Here is a 17,736-nt window from a genome sequence, read left to right on the forward strand (position 1 = left end):
CTAAGCCTCCCACTGGTGCCTGAGATGGTGTGGCTAAGTGCCAGCCACCTTGTTATGCTAAATGCCACCTAAATGCCAAATTCTCCAAGGAGATGCTCTAGGCTATTATTTTCCTCTCCTCCATACACTTTCTATTAGGAACAGACAGGGGCGTATCTAGGGTGGGCCAGGCAGGGCACGTGCCCCGGGAGCCACTTTAAGGGGGGCACCATTTTGTAAAATTAATTTTTAAAAAAAAAATGGCTACTGAAAACAAAATGGCCACCGCACATGATCAAATGGCCTCTGTAAAGCCCTAGGCCATGCCAGGCCTTGCAGAGGCCATTTGAGCATGCACAGTGGCCATTTTGTTTTCAGTGGCCATTTAAAAAAATATATATTATTTTTAAAATGGCCACCGCACATGCTCAAATTGTCCCTGTGAGGCCCCTAGAGGCCAGCAGGGGGAGGAAAAACCTTTGCAGACCTCCCATTCCCCCATGGCCTTTAGAAAGCCCCCTGAAGGGGCTACAGGTAAAAAGCTTTTTTTTAAAAAAATAGTATGATATAAGACACTGTATACATATTCAGATTGGCACTATGTACAGCAAATCAGGGCTTGTGAATACTGAGCTGAAGCTTATGAGTTAGGATTGTATTCATTTGCTCTTATGATAATTGAGTTAAATGTGATGTCTTAATAATATGGCTATTAATGGTGAGTTTGTCTTTGAATCAGTGTGAAATCCTTAGTATTAAGGCCCACTGGGAGTTTCTTGCTCTCTTTCTCTCATTTTAACTGTCTTTCTGAAAGACTAGAATATATTCCAAGCAGTGACACAGTTTACTCTGCATATCCTTTAATTATTTTCAGAGTATCTGGGAAAAGTCAAATTCTCAATTTAATTTTAAAACTTATGTAATAGTGATGCTACAATGCATAGTAGAGAATTAGACAGGCACTTCTGTTTAGTTTTCCAAGTACACCTCCACATATTTGGTATTTGGGTATTTCATGAGCCCCAGCATACTGAAATTTGAAGTTTTGCAGCATTTTTTGGTCTGGCTACGTCCACTGCTGAATAGTATTTGTATTTGTATTTTTCAGCTGATATTATGGTAAAGTTATCTGAAAGATGAGTGTCAGATGTTTGGACAGGGGGCGCAATTTCAGTGTTTGCCCTAGGCGCTATTTTCCCTAGATACGCCTCTGGGAACAGAAGAGGCTGCCTTCTACAGAGTCAGACCATTGGTCCATCTAGCTTAGTATTGTCTACCCAAACTGGCAGCAGCTTCTCCAAGGTTGCAGGCAGGAGTCTCTCTCAGCCCAATATTGGAGATGCCAGGAGTGGGGTGGGGACTTGGAATATTCTGCAGGCAAGCATGCAGATACTCTGTCCAGAGTGGCCCCATAATATCCCCATAAGCCATACACCTAATCTCCCATTCAGAGGCAAACCAGGGCAGACCCTTTTTAGCAAAGAGGACAATTCAAGCTTGCTACTAGGGGTGTGCATGGAACCGCACAGCTGCGGTCCGGCACTGTGAAGGGGGTTCCTTTAAGGGCGGGGAGGGTTTACTTACCCCTCCCGCCACTTTGCCCCCTCCAGCGCCCATAGTTACTGTAGAAATTGGGGTGGCAGGATACCTCCCCGCCGCCCCTTCATCCTTCTCATTGCAAAAGGCTGCGACAAGCCTTCTGCGCACGCGCATGCAGCGTGCAAGCTTCACGCCTCCCCAACGCGACAGGTAGACCAGGCCTCTGATCGGCGGAGGCCCGGTCTACCCATCGCGTCGGGGAGACATGAAGCTCGCACACCACGTGCGCGTGCACAGAACGCTTGTCGCAGCCTTTTGCAATGAGGAGGAGGCAGAAGAGGCGGCGGGGAGGTATCCTGCCACCCCAATTTCTACAGTAACTACGGGCGCTGGAGGGGGCAAAGTGGCGGGAGTGGTAAGTAAACCCTCCCCGCCCTTAAAGGGACCCCCTCCACCCGGACCGGACCGGCCAGGTCTGAACCGGTCCTGACCCATCACTACTTGCTACTATAAGATCAGCTGTTGTCCCTTAAAACACTCTTCTGTTGGTTCCTCTCTCCCTTTTTTTTAAACCAAGAGCAGAACCAGGAGGAAGAGCAGCAGCAATGGCTGTCAGCAGCTAGCACAAGACTGAACATACTGCTAAGTATGCAACAAGGCATAAGTCTTCACATTAACATGATAAGAGTAAGTCATGCCTATGAAATGCAAATACTGTAGAACGCTACCCAGAGGCAAAGAGTGGAAAAACTGGTTTTCAGGCTTTCTGATCTTTGGAAGTTTATGGAGGGGGGAGATCTGGGAAGGAGAGCAGATTTGCAGTCTTGTAGAAAATGAGCATTTCCTTGCAGAAAATGAGCAGGTAATCCAAGCAAGGAAGGGGGCTGTAAAAGCAGAAGTGACACTGCAGGAGGGCTGACACATGCTGGGGACTTGTGTGTGTATGTTGGGATTGTGCGGTGGGGTGGGGGAGGGGAGTATAGAAAGTCAAGGCTGATGGCTAATTAAGCAGAACTGTGTGTGTGTGTGTGAACTTCAACAGAGCCAGATCACAGGGGGTGTTTTAATTACAGTACTACACTCTTGGGAGAAAGGGAGGCCTGGCATCCCACCTCCTCTAGGAAGCCATTGGCCACAAGCAAAACATGGAAGCGAGCTGTGTGTGAACCTACACAAAAGAAAACTTGGAGTAGAGAGGGGAGGTGCTGCTTCCCCAATGCTGCAAGTCTAATTCGAAGTGGCTTCACTCGGAGAACTGGAAGCCCAGTCTGTAAAGGCTCAGAGTGGCTGCTCTGCTCTGACCCTGTTATCATTCCAATTAGCCCAGAAGGAGATGAGGGGCAGATGATGCAGCAATAATGCCCATTAATTGGCAGTGTCTGCTGTTCAGCAAGGAAAGGAGGAGGAGCAGCAGCCAAGTGGCTTCTCACTTGTCTGCTGGCTGGTGACTAGGCACACCAGCCACACTGCTTCTAAATCAGTTTTGGGTCCTTGTTAGGCAGCAGGAGCAGCACTGCCAGTAGGTAGCTGAGCCAGGGTGGGTGTGTGTTTGAGAGAGAGAGAGAGAGAGAGAGAGATGGAGTGCAAGCCAGAAGAAGAGAGGGCTGTACTGAGTTGAAACAACTTTGTATTATGATAATAATTAATATTATTGCAATTTTATAAATGATTACAGATACCTCCTTTAATTGGAATTAGTGAACTAATTTGTTAGAGACATATGCCATTTTTGCTGAATAACAGCATATTCTTGTGCATCTGAGAAGTAAGTCTCATTGAATACAAAGCTTTAAACACAATATGAAATCTCATGCAGGAAAATGATAACGCAGGTGGAAGAAGGTCTTGCCAAATAACAAATAATAATTTCACAGTAAAGAGTTACAGACCTGGGATAATGGCTTCTTCTGTGCACAGTTAATGCCTCCAATGAAGACCATGTTGGGCATCACAGGCCTAGGAAACTCAAATACAAAGTCATATCTCATCAAAAAAATGGATGCTCTACTAAAAAGTTCCAAGACTGTAATTTCCCTCTGGAGAAACTCAGAAGCAAGTTTTTCATATTTTTCAAAAAACAGATGGCAAAATATAATATCTGCACAACTCATTAACACGTTTTTCACACGCTCAATAAATGTCATGTGATCTGTAGCAGACATAAAAATCCTTGGAATGTAAGAAAGAGGGCTTGGACACTGAGCAGCCTGGTAATCTGCACCGCATGGAAGCCCACGCATGAAGTACACAGAAGGCAAGGAGAGATATTCAGCAATAATTGGCCCACAAGGTAGCACAGGATCCATAAACATAGCATCAAAGTTGCTCTCTTGGAGGAATGTGACTAGCTCTTTGTCATATAAAAAATGGCTGCAAGCAGAAGAAAACATGGTCATAAGTTCAGATAACTTTTCTCGAATAAAAAAAATCTTACCAAGGAGGCTATGATTATGATCAACAGTCTTTCCCAGTTCAAAGTATAGTTTATCCAACTGCTCCTGGGTGTATGGCACTGAATGAGTCCTTACAGTAAAATTCTCAGATGACTGCATGAGCAAGCTGATTTCTGGCATCACAACTACAATCTTGTGTCCTTTTTGTGAAAGCTTCTCCAATACCACTTGCATGCTAAGCCAGTGACTTCCATCCTGGGGCAAAACCAACAGTTTCCCACCATCAGCAAAATGGCACAAGCAGAATATAAAGGTAAGTGCAACAGCTAGTTTACAACCTGAATTCAGACATGCCATCATGGTATAAAGGACTCCTAAACTTGTTAGATGCTCTGTGCAGTGTTTATAAAATCAGATATTGCAGGGGTATAATATCAGCGATGTGACCCTTAGAATCAAGTAAATGTTTAATAAATGTTCTGAACTGCAACTGTAAAGTTAATCACAGGCCTGAAAGTCAGTGTATCAAATAAGTGTCAAAAGAGTTTACGTTGTACATTAACAAAATTTCTCCAGTTACACAAAGTGATTTAGCATGAACCAGGGACTTGCATATGGGGCAGTATTAAAAAAAAAAATTCCCACTCCCGAAATAAAAAATAAATACATGATAACAGAGTTTGATTCTGTGACATGTGGAAACCTCCCATTGAGGACACTGAAGTTCATAAACAGGGTGTATAAAAATATTTTTAGAACATTAAAAATATTAAGAATACTTTTTGTTCTTATTTTTCGATATAGCAAACATTTCTTTAAAAAATAACCTGGTTTATGATTTAATCTGGTCGTATTACAAAATTACAGTCAAGGATGATTGGTTGATTGTTTAAGAAGATGGACAATCTGTTCTCTCTAGGGCCCCAGTAACTGACTGTAAAAGCTTGCTTGTTGTGGCTGGGAGCAGAGCAGAGCTTAACCGTGAGGGAGGAGCCCAGCTGAGCTGAGGTTCCTCCCCCACCCAAAGAGCTGCTGTGTATGGTGAAAATGAGTGAGTTGAGGCTCAGAGGAGATGCCAAAAAGTTCTGAACAATGAGTTTCCAATTCTACTACCCTATTAATATTCACAAACTGTGTTTTTTCAGTAGAAATTAAAATTAAAATATTCTGTGAATATAATTTTTATTTTAACTGGGTTCACTTATAATCTGTGCTGGCTGAAGTCACCTTTTGCCCTAGGTGACCTTACCTTTTGCAAAAGGTGACCTCACCTTTTTACACCATGTTCATCTAATCATCTGCATATTTACTCAGAAGATAATGCCCCTGAATTCAATGGGTTTGTTTCTAGGATTGCAGCAGCCCAGCTTTGCAGGCCTCAGCAATTACAATGTGTCAGCAGAAAGGAGGGAAGCAGCAAACAAGAAGATTAAAAATACCTCAGAACAACCTATTTATTTATTTATTTATTTATTTATTAATTAAGTAAGTAAGTAAGTAAGTACATTTATATACCGCCCCATACAAACATGTCCATGGGCATACCTCCCTGCTGCCCTGTGTCCTCTTCGGTAGGAAGTAAAAGGAAGTACCTGGTGCACGTGCACACAATGGGCCCACAGGCATGTCGTGCTTGCTCGTGCACACATTGGGCACGCAAGTGTAATGTGTGCGCACATGTGCCCAGCGTGCGCATGTGCACCGGTTACTTCCAGCCAAAGAGGACATGGGTGGCAGGAAGGTACGCTGCCACCCCAACAGACACTTTTAAAATGGAGCACCAGCAGAGGAAACGTGGCGGGAGGGGTAAGGGCACCCTCCCCCTCCCTTAAAGGTATGCCCCCCTCCTTCAAGCCACTGCCCACTGGTTCCATGCACATCTCTTTCCCACATTCTCTTGCTTTGCCAGCTTACAAAAGGCGGAGGAAACATATCAGTGGCCTTAAGTGGCTGACAGGCTCTCCTTCCTCCACCTGTGAGCAAGATGAGGCGGAGCAGACAGGCTAGCTCAGTCAACACTGAAGTGAGTGGATAAGGAGGAGCAGGGCAATTCTTCCTCTGTCGCTCTGTTCATTGCTGGCTTGTTCAGGAAAGCTACCCACCAGTGGCATAGTGATGGCATAGACAGCCTCTGTTCTCATGGGCAGCCATTTTGAGTCAGTGGTGAGAGCAGCACATTCCCTATCCCCTGCGAAGGCAACAGTGACACAGTCCTGACACTGCACTTCAGCCACTCTGACCCTAAAGCATCAGGGAATGAAGAGAGTTCATGCACCCTCATTCCCAGCCGCCTTGGGGTCAAGACTCTGAGCAGCTGAGAAATAGTAGCGGGTGGCAGGAGCGTAGCATGCTGCTGGGGATGGGCAGCGCAGCATCCTACAGGGGAGGAAAAAGCTCTCAGGAGTGCAGTGGCGGGTGGCAAGAGCATGGCAGCAACAGGAGTGGCTGTCCAGCTGCCCACTGTGGAAGGGGGGTGGGCATGGAGGAGGTGAATGAGGCAGCCCCAGAGGCAGCCGGTTCTGGCGGCAGGGCAGCATGTGTTCCTGGGACACATCCACCCAAGTATAGTCCCCCCCTTGCCACCCACCCAGCTGCTTCTCTCCCACTTTCCTATGAGGCTGTCAGGAGCTCTCCACAGATTCATCTGATTAAATCTATCTATATTGCATAAGGAAATTGTATCAATCTCTCTGTATTTCATAAGGGAAAAAACTGATGATATCATTACTTTCAGAATAATGTCCAAAAAAAGACAGTTGCTTGCTGTGTGGTTGTGCAAAAGTGATTATATCCTTACAGCCTTGAGTTGCAACATTTTATAAATGTTTCTGGGACCTCTGGTGACTGTGTATCAAAGCCCAACACAACTGGAAGATGACCAAAGTTTTCTAAGTCAGTTTCAGTAGAGCTGCTTCTCTATTGTACCAAACACCATTCCTGTTAAAGTATATTTGGTTATCCAAGATGAGCGTTAAGATGCTCTCAGTTTTCTCTAGGGTCTATTCATGGATAAACCATCCATGCTTACTCAGGAGTAAACTTTGCACTCTTACGCAGGAGTAGATCCTACACTTACTTATGGGTAACTCTGAGGCTCTGATTAAAAGTAAGGCAGACTGTCTATTTGCAAATAAGCATGCATTCTTATTAATTAGTAGAGCCCTACCTTCACTCACGAGTAGAGCTGTAGCACCCTTACTGAGTGGACTCCGCAGTGACGGAGCAAGGACACCAGCTGCCCCAGCTTGCCGCCACCAGCCGCCACCAGCCCGCCACAACTTCTGCATCCAGAGGCGTAACTATAGGGGGGCAGGGGGGGCACGTGCCCCGGGCACCATCTTTTCTGGTCACGTGGGGGGGTGCCGCCATGACCAATTTTTTTTTAATTTTTAAAAAATTCTTTGTTAATACAAATGTTTCCTGCTCAGTGCAGCAGTGCTGCAGCACTCAAGGGAGCGCGTCGGTGCCCCCTTCCCCACAAGCGGTCCCTTCCGCACTGCCTGTGCCCCCCCCCATTGCTTTGCTGGCGCCTGGCGGCCAGTCAGTGGCCTGGCTTGGCAGCGGCGGCAGGCGCTAGTATGTTGGGGGGGCGGTGGGGGGGGCGCCGTGGGGGGGGGCACCATTTCAGTGCTTGCCCCAGGCGCCGTTTTCCCTAGTTACGGCTCTGTCTGCATCTGACATCAGAAGCTGGGGGTGTGGCTGGAATGCCAGGTGTGGCCACTGAGCACAGCGGCCCAGGTTCTTTGAATGCAATGGTGGCTCCATTCCTGTTACACAGAAGTAAACTTTGACTCCTTTCTCAAGAGCATTCCTACTCATAGGTAAGAGTGAGGTCTATTCATGATGTTGAGGAGCTACTTACATGCAATGATGCATTGTCTACTTGCAAGTAAATTTGAGGATTAACGTGTAAGGATATGATGTCTGTCTGCAAATAAGACTGAAAGGTTACCTATAAACAGGGGCATAAGGAGCTTGTCAACAGTTGGGGGACAAAATCCTGTCGGTGGCTCCCATTTTGTGCTTATCATGCACACATTATCATGCATGTGCTCAAGCCACACCCCCTACAACATCAGATGCAGGGGGTGAGACCAGTGCCAAACTCGGGGCCACTCATGAGGAGGCAGAGAAAGGAGCTCCCTGCCAGAGATTCAATAAATGGAGGAGACTCTGCGGTGGCACAGAGTGGCCCAGTACTGGCCATGTCTCCTGCATCTGACATCAACATAGGGGGCATGCCACTACCAGGAAGAAGGTCCATCCAGATCCTCTCAGGTTAGCATTTCAAAGACTAAATGGCTGGAGTTTCCCCACTCTGCCTTGTTGAGAGCAGAGCAGGGAAAGAAGATCCAATTCAGCCAGTGTCTCCACGAAACACTGGCTGGGAAGGAGAGGGGTGTGTCTCATGCTCCCAGCCAGGGAGCACTTGTTTGCCAACTGGGTGTGAGAGGAGGCAAGGGGGTGCCTAGAGTGAGGGCGAGGGGGTGACTTGGCAGCCCCGCCAGGCCCTGGCAGCCAAAGGATGCTCATCCCCCCTTGTTCCATTGTCCCCATGCTCCTGCCCACAAATATAGCCAGTTCTACTCTAGTAAATTTGTGGGTCAATAGACAAGCAAGACTGAAAGGTCTATGCACAAGCAAGGTTACAAGGTTCTACTCACAAGTAAGAGTGGGTTCTACTTATGTGTAAAAGCCCCAAGCCGTGCTACAGTATATAACATTTGGGAAAGAACTGTACCTTGTAAAGATGCATCTCTAAAAAAACAAACACTATAGGAATTTTGTTTATTATGGCTGGATGGGGGGGGCGGGGCTTGGATTGCTGACTGGACATTTACTACACAGGTGGCATTCTGGAGCAGGGGTGTAACGATAGAGGGGCAGGGGGGGCACATGCCCCGGGCGCCACCCCGGTGGATCACGTGGTGGGTGCCAAAAAGTGGTTTCCCTCCCCGCCCCCTGGATGGCCTGCCGAGTGGCGGCGGGCGTGCGGCAATGTGGCGGTGGTGAGCGGTGGCGGCGGGTCGCCCGCTGAGTGCGGCGGTGGCTGGCGGCGATGGGCTGCCTGTAGCGCGGCCCGAGTGGCGGCTGATCGCCTGCTGAGGAGTTCAGGCAGAGCGACGCCGAGCCTGCCTTCTGGCCCGGCGTCACTTCCCAACTGCGTGGGCGCGCCTGTGCAGTTCACAGAATGAACTGCGCAGGTGCACCTGCGCAGTTGGAAAGCGATGCCGGGCCAGAAGGCAGGCTCGGCGTCGCTCTGCTTGAACTCCTCGGTAGGCGATCCTCCGCCGCCGCTCAGGCCGCGCTACAGCCCATCACTGCCAGCCCGCACTCAGCGGGTGACCTGCCGCCGCCGCCCACACCACCGCCACATCGCCGCCGCCGCGCCGCACGCCCGTGGCACTCGGCGGGCCACTCGGTGGGCGACCCGCCGCTGCTGCCGAATCGCTGCCACCGCGATCTGCAACCTGGGGGGCACCGCCGCGCCCTCACAGGTATGTGGGGGCTGTCGGGGGCGGGGGGCGCCATTTCAGGGCCGGCCAGAGCTTGCCCTGGGCGCCGTTTCCCCCCGATACGCCACTGTTCTGGAGCATCTCTTATAGTTCTGGAGCATTCCACTGTTCTGGAGCATCAGGAAGAAATTCATCAGGGGTATCTTTAGCAAGTCACTAGGGGAAGCACACTGATTAAATTTATATCAATTTTATATTGAAGGGGAAGTTGGTAACCCCTGTCCTGCTGCTGCTGCTAGGTGGAGCCCTCTCTGGCTTGATTGCTGAGTGTCTCCATCTGCTCCACCCTGCAGGTACCTCCAGCTCCAAGTAACCAACTTGGGCCAGGGGTGTGAGCCCTCTGGAGAACTAGTGGATTGCAGTAATTAGAGGGATTACAGAATCACCAGTAACAACAATCCTTCCTCCCATACCTGCCAGGGTTTTTTAGCAGCTACATCAAGCCTAGCCGATTAGAGTATTGCCTCTGTTTTAATAGGAGATAGTTTTTATTTTTGTTAAGGTTCTGCTCTTCTCAATATATGTCTGGGTAAAGTAAAGTGTGCCGTCAAGTCAGTTTCAACTCCTGGTGCCCACAGAGCCCTGTGGCTTTCTTTGGTAGAATACAGAAGGAGTTTACCATTGCCTTCTCTTGTGCTGTGTTGATGCCTTTCAGTATCTTCCTATATCACTGCTACCTGATATAGTACCAGCAGTGATTCAGGTAACCTTCCGCTTGTTAGTCAAGCATTTCCCCACTGTGCCACTTAAGGTGACCTATGTGGGGGGTGTTATTTTGGAGGAGGCCCTTCTAATTGAGGTTGTCCTTGGCAGAGGGCAATATGGCGGTCGGGGTACGACATGCCAGGTGAGGGGAAGGCGTGTTGGCTATAGACCCCAGTAACTCTCACAGCAGCCCATCTTGCCTGAAGCTGGTACAATTAAATGCCAGGTCCATAAATACAAAGACCACAGCGATTCAGGAGGTAATCATGGATGAGCATGTGGACCTGGCACGCATTACGGAGACCTGGTTGGATGAGCGGGGACATGTAAATCTCTCCCAGCTGTGCCCACCAGGTTTCCGGGTACAGCATCAGCCAAGGCAGTGTAGGCAGGGAGGTGGGGTTGCCCTGGTTCATCGGGAGATCATCCCCCTCACCAGATGCACTGTCTGCCAGTCTGACCAGTTTGAACACCTGCATGCAGTGATGGGCTCATGAGACAAGGTTGGGATTTTGTTGGTATACCACCTACCCTGTTGTCTAACAGTCTCCCTGCCTGAGCTACTTGAGGTGGTCTCGGAGATGGTACTGAGAACCCCACAGCTGTTAGTCCTGGGGACTTTAATGTCAATGCTGAGACTGCCTTGTCTGGTGCAGCTCAGGACTTCATGTCCTCCATGATTACCATGGGCCTGTCTCAACTAATTTCTGGTCCCACACATGTAGACGGCCATACACAGTCATGCTCCATGGATAGTCCAGGAGGCTTCAATACCATTATCATGGACAGATCATTATCTGGTGAAGAGTGGACTGAGGGTGGACCCAAAACACCTCTGCAGGGCTGGGAGACCAGTTGGAATAGTCCTCCCTTGGAGGCTTATGGATCCTAATGGATTCCTGATGGTTCTGGGGGAGTTTCCTGCTGAGAGAGTGGACAATCCTGTTGATGTCCTGGTCTCCCTCTGGTATGAAGAGTTGGGTCAGGTGATTGACATGGATGGGCCTAGGTGTTCTCTCCTGGCCCACCAAGCCCAAGTGACTCCCTGGTATACAGGTGAGCTGCAGACAATGAAGCAGGCTAGTAGGCTTGAGCATTGGTGGAACTTCCACCAAAGTTTTAGCGGAAAACTCAGAATTAATGTGATCAAACACAGGCTGAGCCCATATTAGGGCCTACTCTATGGCAGTGATGGCAGCGAAGAAATCCTACTTTTCCACCACCATTGCATCCATTCAATGTCATCCAGTGGAGCTTTTTCGAGTGGTTTGGGGGCCCCTAGGTGAGGACCCCAAATACCATCAACCAGAACCTTTGGCAGCCCTCTGTGATCAATTTGTGTTACATTTTGTGGATAAAATTGCTTGCATACATTCTGACTTAGATGCTAAGATTTTGCTGGGACTGGATGTTGTCAACGCACCATCTGGTTCTGTTATATTGGATGGTTTTCAGACTTTGTTGCCTGAGGAGGTGGACAGGCTGCTTGGAAGGCTGAGGCCTACCACGTGCATGCTCGACCTTTGCCCTTCATGTGTGCGCTCGTTCTTTGCTCTTCGACTCTTGGTGAAGGCTTCTAGGAAGGGACTCGGTCCATGGTTGTTGGGGGTGGTGAGTGCCTCTCTAAGGCAGGGGGTGGTGCCCCCTCAGCTGAAGGAGGCAGTCATCAGCCCCCTCCTAAAAAGCCCTTATTGGACCCAGATGACCTGAATGACTTCCAACAAGTTTCTAAACCCCCCTTCTTCGGCAAGGTGTTGGAGAACTTGGTGGCATTTCAGCTCCAGGCCACCCTAGATGAATCTGATTACTTAGATCCTTTCCAGACTGGCTTCCGACTTGGATATGGGACGGAAACTGCCTTGGTCGTCTTGGTGGATGACCTATGCCAGGAGATAGACAGAGGGCGTGTGACTCTGTTGATTCTCTTGGACCTCTCAACCGCTTTTGATATTATCAACCATGGTATCCTTCTAGGACGTCTCTGGGTTGGGATATGGGGGCACGATTATACAGTGGCTCCTCTCCTTCCTTGGGGGTAATACTCAGAAGGTGGTGCTGGGGGATGCCTGTTCCATTCACAGGCCTTTAGCCTATGGGGTGCCACAGGGATCTATTCTGTCCCCCATGCTATTTAACATCTACATGAAACCTCTGGGGGAGGTCATCCATAGGTGTGGGCTGCAGTACCATCAGTATGCTGATGACACCCAGCTCTACCTATCTTCTAAGTAAGCAGACACAACGGCAGTGGATGCTCTGAACCATGGTTTAGAGGCTGTTCTGGACTGGATGGGGGCAAACAATCTGAAACTTAATCCAGATAAGACGAAAGTGCTCTTGGTTGGTAAAACTGATTATCCAAGTAGTGAGATAAATCTTGTCTTTGATGGGGTCACACTCCCTCTGAAAGTCAAAGTCCACAGCTTGTGGGTGCTTCTGTCCTTAGAGGCACAGGTGGCGGCAGTGTGCAGAAGTGCCTTTTACCAACTACAGCTGGTGTGTCAGCTGCTACCCTACTTGGAGAAGTTGGACCTGACCTCAGTCACTCATGCTTTGATAATGTCCAGATTAAGCTATTGCAATGCACTCTACATGGGGCTGCCTTTGAAGACAGTTCAAAAGTTTCAGCTGGTTCAGAATGCTGCCTCAAGGATGCTTGTGGGTGCAAGTTGCTTCATGTGTACTACCCGCATCCTGTGTCAGCTTCATTGGCTACCAGTCCACTTCCTGGCTAGATTCAAGGTGCTGGTGTTGACCTTTAAAACCCTACACGGCTTGGGGCCGGGGTACCTGTCAGACCACATTCACCCATATGAACCTGCCAGGACCCTCCACTCATCATCTCAGGCCTTGCTGATTGCCCTGCCACTAACAGAGATTCAACTGGTGGGGACTTAGAAACTAGGCCTTTTGGGTTGTGGCCCCTCAGCTTTGGAATGCTCTCCCTAAAGAGCTTCGCCATGCTCCCTCTCTCAGTGTTTTTAAAAAACAGCTGAAAACACATCTTTGAGAGAGAGAGAGAGAGAGAGAGAGAGAGAGAGAGAGAGAGAGAGAAGTTTATTCGGTCATTGACCAGCAAACTCTTTTTAAAGAGGCTTTTTAATGTTTCACGGGTTGCATATATCTGGTAGGTTTTTTATTTTTTATTTTTTATAATTCTTAGTTTTTAGCTTTAAGAATTTAATTTGGAATTTTAAAAGCTAGTTATGATTGTAGTTTTAGCTTGGATTTTTAACTTATTTAATTTGGTTAATTTTATTAGTATGATTTTATATTGTAACTGTTTTATAAATGTTGTGAGCTGCCCCGAGCAGTAATGCACTGGAGGGGCAGGGTATAAATATTTAAAATAAATAAATAATCTGGATATTTGGATCATCCCCTCCCAGCTCAATCTCAAGCTGAAAGATCAAGGCAAAGTGTGGGTGCATTTTGCTCCTTTCTAAAGCAGCAAAATATATGAGATTGTACAAATACTTTATAGTTTATATGGTGCAGAAGTTAAGATGGGCACTTTAACTTGCAATTTCAATATTTTTAAGAATACAAGTGATAAATTAAACCCATTTGTCCACCATCTCCTTGTGTGCTCTTACAGCCTGCCATCTAGCTACTGCATCACATTTCCTTCTATTTGCAACCTCCTCACTCCACCCTGCATGCTTTCACAAAGCCCCTTGCCGCCTTGCTATCACAAACAGAGATAGGGAAAATAGAGATATAACATTTGCAACAAACAGGAATGGCAGAAGAGCAAAGGGACATCTTATTGATTACTAAGTTTATGCAACTGGAGTTATACATTATCTGGATCAGTGAAGGGAAAAAAATAAAAGCCCATAAAAGGAAAGGGAAAGGAAAACATTTGTTTAACTCTAGAAGTGCCAGCATATGTCTAGACCCTCCTTATCAAGCAACTACATTCAGAACCAGGAAGTCACTCCTCAGAAATTGTCAGGACTTGCCTCTCCCAAATCTGCTTTCAGAGTGAGCAAAACAAATGATAATTTCCCTAAATTAATTTTACCCTGGATGGTAACTTCAGTGGCAAATAACTCAGGAATACTGGATTGATTCCCTCCCCCCTCCAAAAGAACAAAGGGTTATGTTTCAGCATATAAAGTTGTGCCGTCAAGTTAGGGTTGCCTACATTCCACTGCCTGAATACAGGACACAAGTGTGTGTGTGTGTGTGTGTTGGGGGGGGGGTCATCTGTGAGTGGGGGCCATCCTAGAAACCTGAGTAGCAATACATTTGTAAAAACAACAAAACAAGCCCCACAATTTCACAAAGCTTCTTGTTCACACAGACCATCCCACAAAGACATAGAGCAAGTGTCAGGTGCAAAATGAAGAGAATCCCCTGGGTTTACACACACACACACACACACACACTCAACCGCACCTTTCCCACTGAAAGCCTCACTGAAAGGCTTTTTTATCTGCCAGAAGTGCTGAGTCAGTTAGCAGGAGTCTGTAGGTCTATTTACATTTGATAAGTAAACAGTTAGCGACTTGCAAGATGTAAATCCCAAGCTTTCTCAGCTTCCTAAATTTGAGTTTTTAAAATATCTGGTCTATTTTAAAATTCAAAACCCAATTTCGGGGGTTTTAATCACTGTAATTGTTTAATTGTTGTTTTAAAATGTTTTTAAATTGTTAATTGTTATATTGTTTTTTAATTTGTTTTAACTCTTTATTGTTTTAGTAGCTTGTTTTAATTGTAAACCGCCCTGAGCCATTTTGGAAGGCCGGTATTTGAATCGAATCGAATCAAATCAAATCAATAAATAAATAATATTAATAATAATAATTAATAAAGCCAGGCAGAGCAACTGGGGCTTCTTTTGTGAACTTTGTTGTTTCTTTTATGTGGACTTCACCCAGACTTCAAAGGGCTCAATGCAAATGCATGGAGGGATGAGAGAGAGCCCCAGGATCTGCCAATAAGACAGATATGGGACTGTTGGGAACACTACGTTGAGTCGGTTTCGACTCCTGGCGACCACAGAGCAATGTGGTTTTCTTTGGAGGGGTTTACCCTTGTCATCTTCTGCACAGTATGTGATGATGCCTTTCAGCATTTTCCTATATTGCTGCTGCCCAAAATAGGCATTTCCCATAGTCTGGGAAACATACCACCAGGAATTTGAACCAGCAGCCTCTTGCTTCCTAGGCAAGTTACTTCCTCACTGTGCAATCATATACCTGACTTTAAAAAACCCAACAACATTTAAAGAAACATTAGATATGACAGACAATTTTGATTTTATGCCCAATAGAACATTTGGGGCTTATATTGGTAGACTGTAGAAACAACCCCTCTCACGTATCTCCATTACATTAATCTTTAATGAATTGTCTGTTGCTTTGGGGCTGGCTCGCGTGATACATCCAACTGGTCCTGCCTACTATGCAATAAGAAACTTAAGCATGCAGATTTTTCTCCCTCTGCCAGCACACTGTCCCATAGTCACACTTAGTGACACTGTTGAAAAAGAGTAGCAGCTTTGCCCTTTAGTTCTTTTCCTTGAAATCAGTTTAAGATGTTAGCAAATTCATTTGACTGGTTCTTATGAGGTTCCTGTCCATTCTCATCTGCCTTTTTAGCCTACTTTCCAGTAGGCTTATGAGATCACCCGACATTTTGTGTGTCCATGTGTGTGCCCCTCACCATCAACTTTGCAATGCCTGGATCAATATGAACCGAATCAAGTACAGTTGTAGGGACACATAGTGACACCTCAATGGCGTAGTTTGTGATGATGTCATCCATCCCACTTCAAGATGGCAGATGCGTAAAAATTTGAGGTGCAAATGGGCTAACCTGTGAACCACCTAACCAATTTGAATCAAATTTGCTACAGGTGTAGGGACACATAGGGATGCCCCAATGGCATAGTTTGTGATGGTGTAATCCACCCCAATTCAAGATGGTGGGCACGTGAACATTTGAGCCACAAGTGGGCTAACTTATGGAACGTCTAACCGATTTGAACCAAATTAGGTACAGTTGTAGTGAGTGGCACACAGGGACACTTCAATGGTATGGTGTGTAATGATATCATCCTCTCTGATCCAAGATGGTGTATACGTGAAGATTTGAGGTGCAAGAGGTTTAATTTGTGGACCTCAATTCGAACCAAGTTCAGTCTAGTTGCAGGGATAGTGAAAGGAAAGTAGGCAGATTTGTTCTTACTAAAACAACTTGTTAAAAAATACTGTATTATCAACCCTTTGGGTGTCAAGCAGGAAACTACGCAAGGTAGATTATTTTTTCTGAATAATTTCTTGGACTACTAGCAAATCACATTCCTCCAAGTGCATTCATATAAGGGGTCACATCAGTTCAGCACTAATACCCAAGATAATGGATATCTGCAACAAACAGCAATGGCAGCAGGGCAAAGGTGCATCTTACTGATTACTAAGTTTATGTAACTGGAGTTATACAGTATCCTGTACAGAGTAAATTTTATGATCAGTACTTTCTAACCTGAATTGCAGTCATGCTTTGCTGTAGTGTTTCTAAACACCCCTTTGTGACCTCAGTGGTCTAAATGAATCATCTGGGTTGGAGTTGAGTGCATGTCACTTACATGGCACCACTTGCCTGGTAATCTGCCTGAAGGAGAAGTGGACTGGAGACCACAAATATATTGCTATGAGCTCTTGGAAGGAAGAACATGCTAGAAGTATTCATCACCACAACCACCATCTATATATTACTGTGAAATAAATGTCATACATTGCAGCTGAGAATAAGAGGAGTTTTAGTCCAACAAGAGCTAGAGATCAGTAGACACTTTGGCTTTATAGGTTAAAAAGTTAAAATGACACACAACTTTGCTGGTATTTTAGAAAAGGCATTAGAAGACTGACATTTTATTTATTGTTTGATTTATTTACCACCTTTCATAAAACTCATCCCAAGGCAGTTTGATGTAGACAATTACTTAGTTTTCTAAGATAATGTTTGGTAAGGTCTTTAAGAAAAAGAAAAGTGATATATAGATGCTGAATATTATTTTTTAAAACAGACCTGTTCAAAGCATATGTAAAGGATATTATAAATAGAGGTGCACACAGAACTGGTTTTGCCAGTTTGGTTCAAATCCGAACCATATTCAAACTGACCCAGTCCATTTCGACCACCAAACCAGTTCACGGAACATTTCGGGGATGTACTGGTAAAGGGAAAGCAAGTGAGGATTCCCCTTTACCAGTAAAGAGTAAGGGGGCTTCCCTAGAGCTAGAGTGGGTGGGAAGGGAGTCAGGAGTACTTACAAGAAGAATCAGCAGCGGTGGTGGCTGCGGGGGGGGGAGCTATGTGTGCAGCAGCCCCCCACCTCTGCCAGCCTCCACCAGAGTAGCCCAGAGCAGCCCAGTTTGGGCCTTCGGACACTAAGAATGTGCACGAACCGGTTTGGCACACCTTTTGTAGAATGCTGAACTGATTCGGAAGTCTGGTGTTTGAGCCAGTTGGAAGTGTGGGGGGTGGGCTTTAGGGGGCAGGGCTTTAGGGGGCAGGGAGGGTGCTCTTACCTGCCCTGCCACTTCCCCCCTGCCAGCACTTCTGGTAGGATGCACACTGGGGCTGCAGGG

At 46.6% G+C, this 17,736-nt stretch overlaps 1 protein-coding gene across 5 annotated transcripts in view; it reads right to left on the reverse strand.

Moving 5' to 3' along the window:
* LOC128339545 (UDP-glucuronosyltransferase 1-6-like) overlaps positions 1-17,736 on the reverse strand; it is a 72,374-nt gene that overhangs the window by 42,075 nt on the left and 12,563 nt on the right. For 2 of the 5 annotated variants that reach the window (XM_053283678.1, XM_053283673.1), the window contains exon 1: positions 3,408-4,280. The exons of the other annotated variants lie outside the window; for them this stretch is intronic. In XM_053283678.1, the coding sequence (XP_053139653.1) occupies positions 3,408-4,271 (864 nt within the window). In that variant the 5' untranslated portion in view covers positions 4,272-4,280. Of the gene's footprint in view, positions 1-3,407; positions 4,281-17,736 lie in introns of those variants that run through there. 5 annotated transcript variants of the gene reach the window in all.

Source organism: Hemicordylus capensis, chromosome 1 (assembly GCF_027244095.1).
Source record: "Hemicordylus capensis ecotype Gifberg chromosome 1, rHemCap1.1.pri, whole genome shotgun sequence".
Classification (NCBI taxonomy): Eukaryota; Metazoa; Chordata; class Lepidosauria; order Squamata; family Cordylidae; genus Hemicordylus; species Hemicordylus capensis.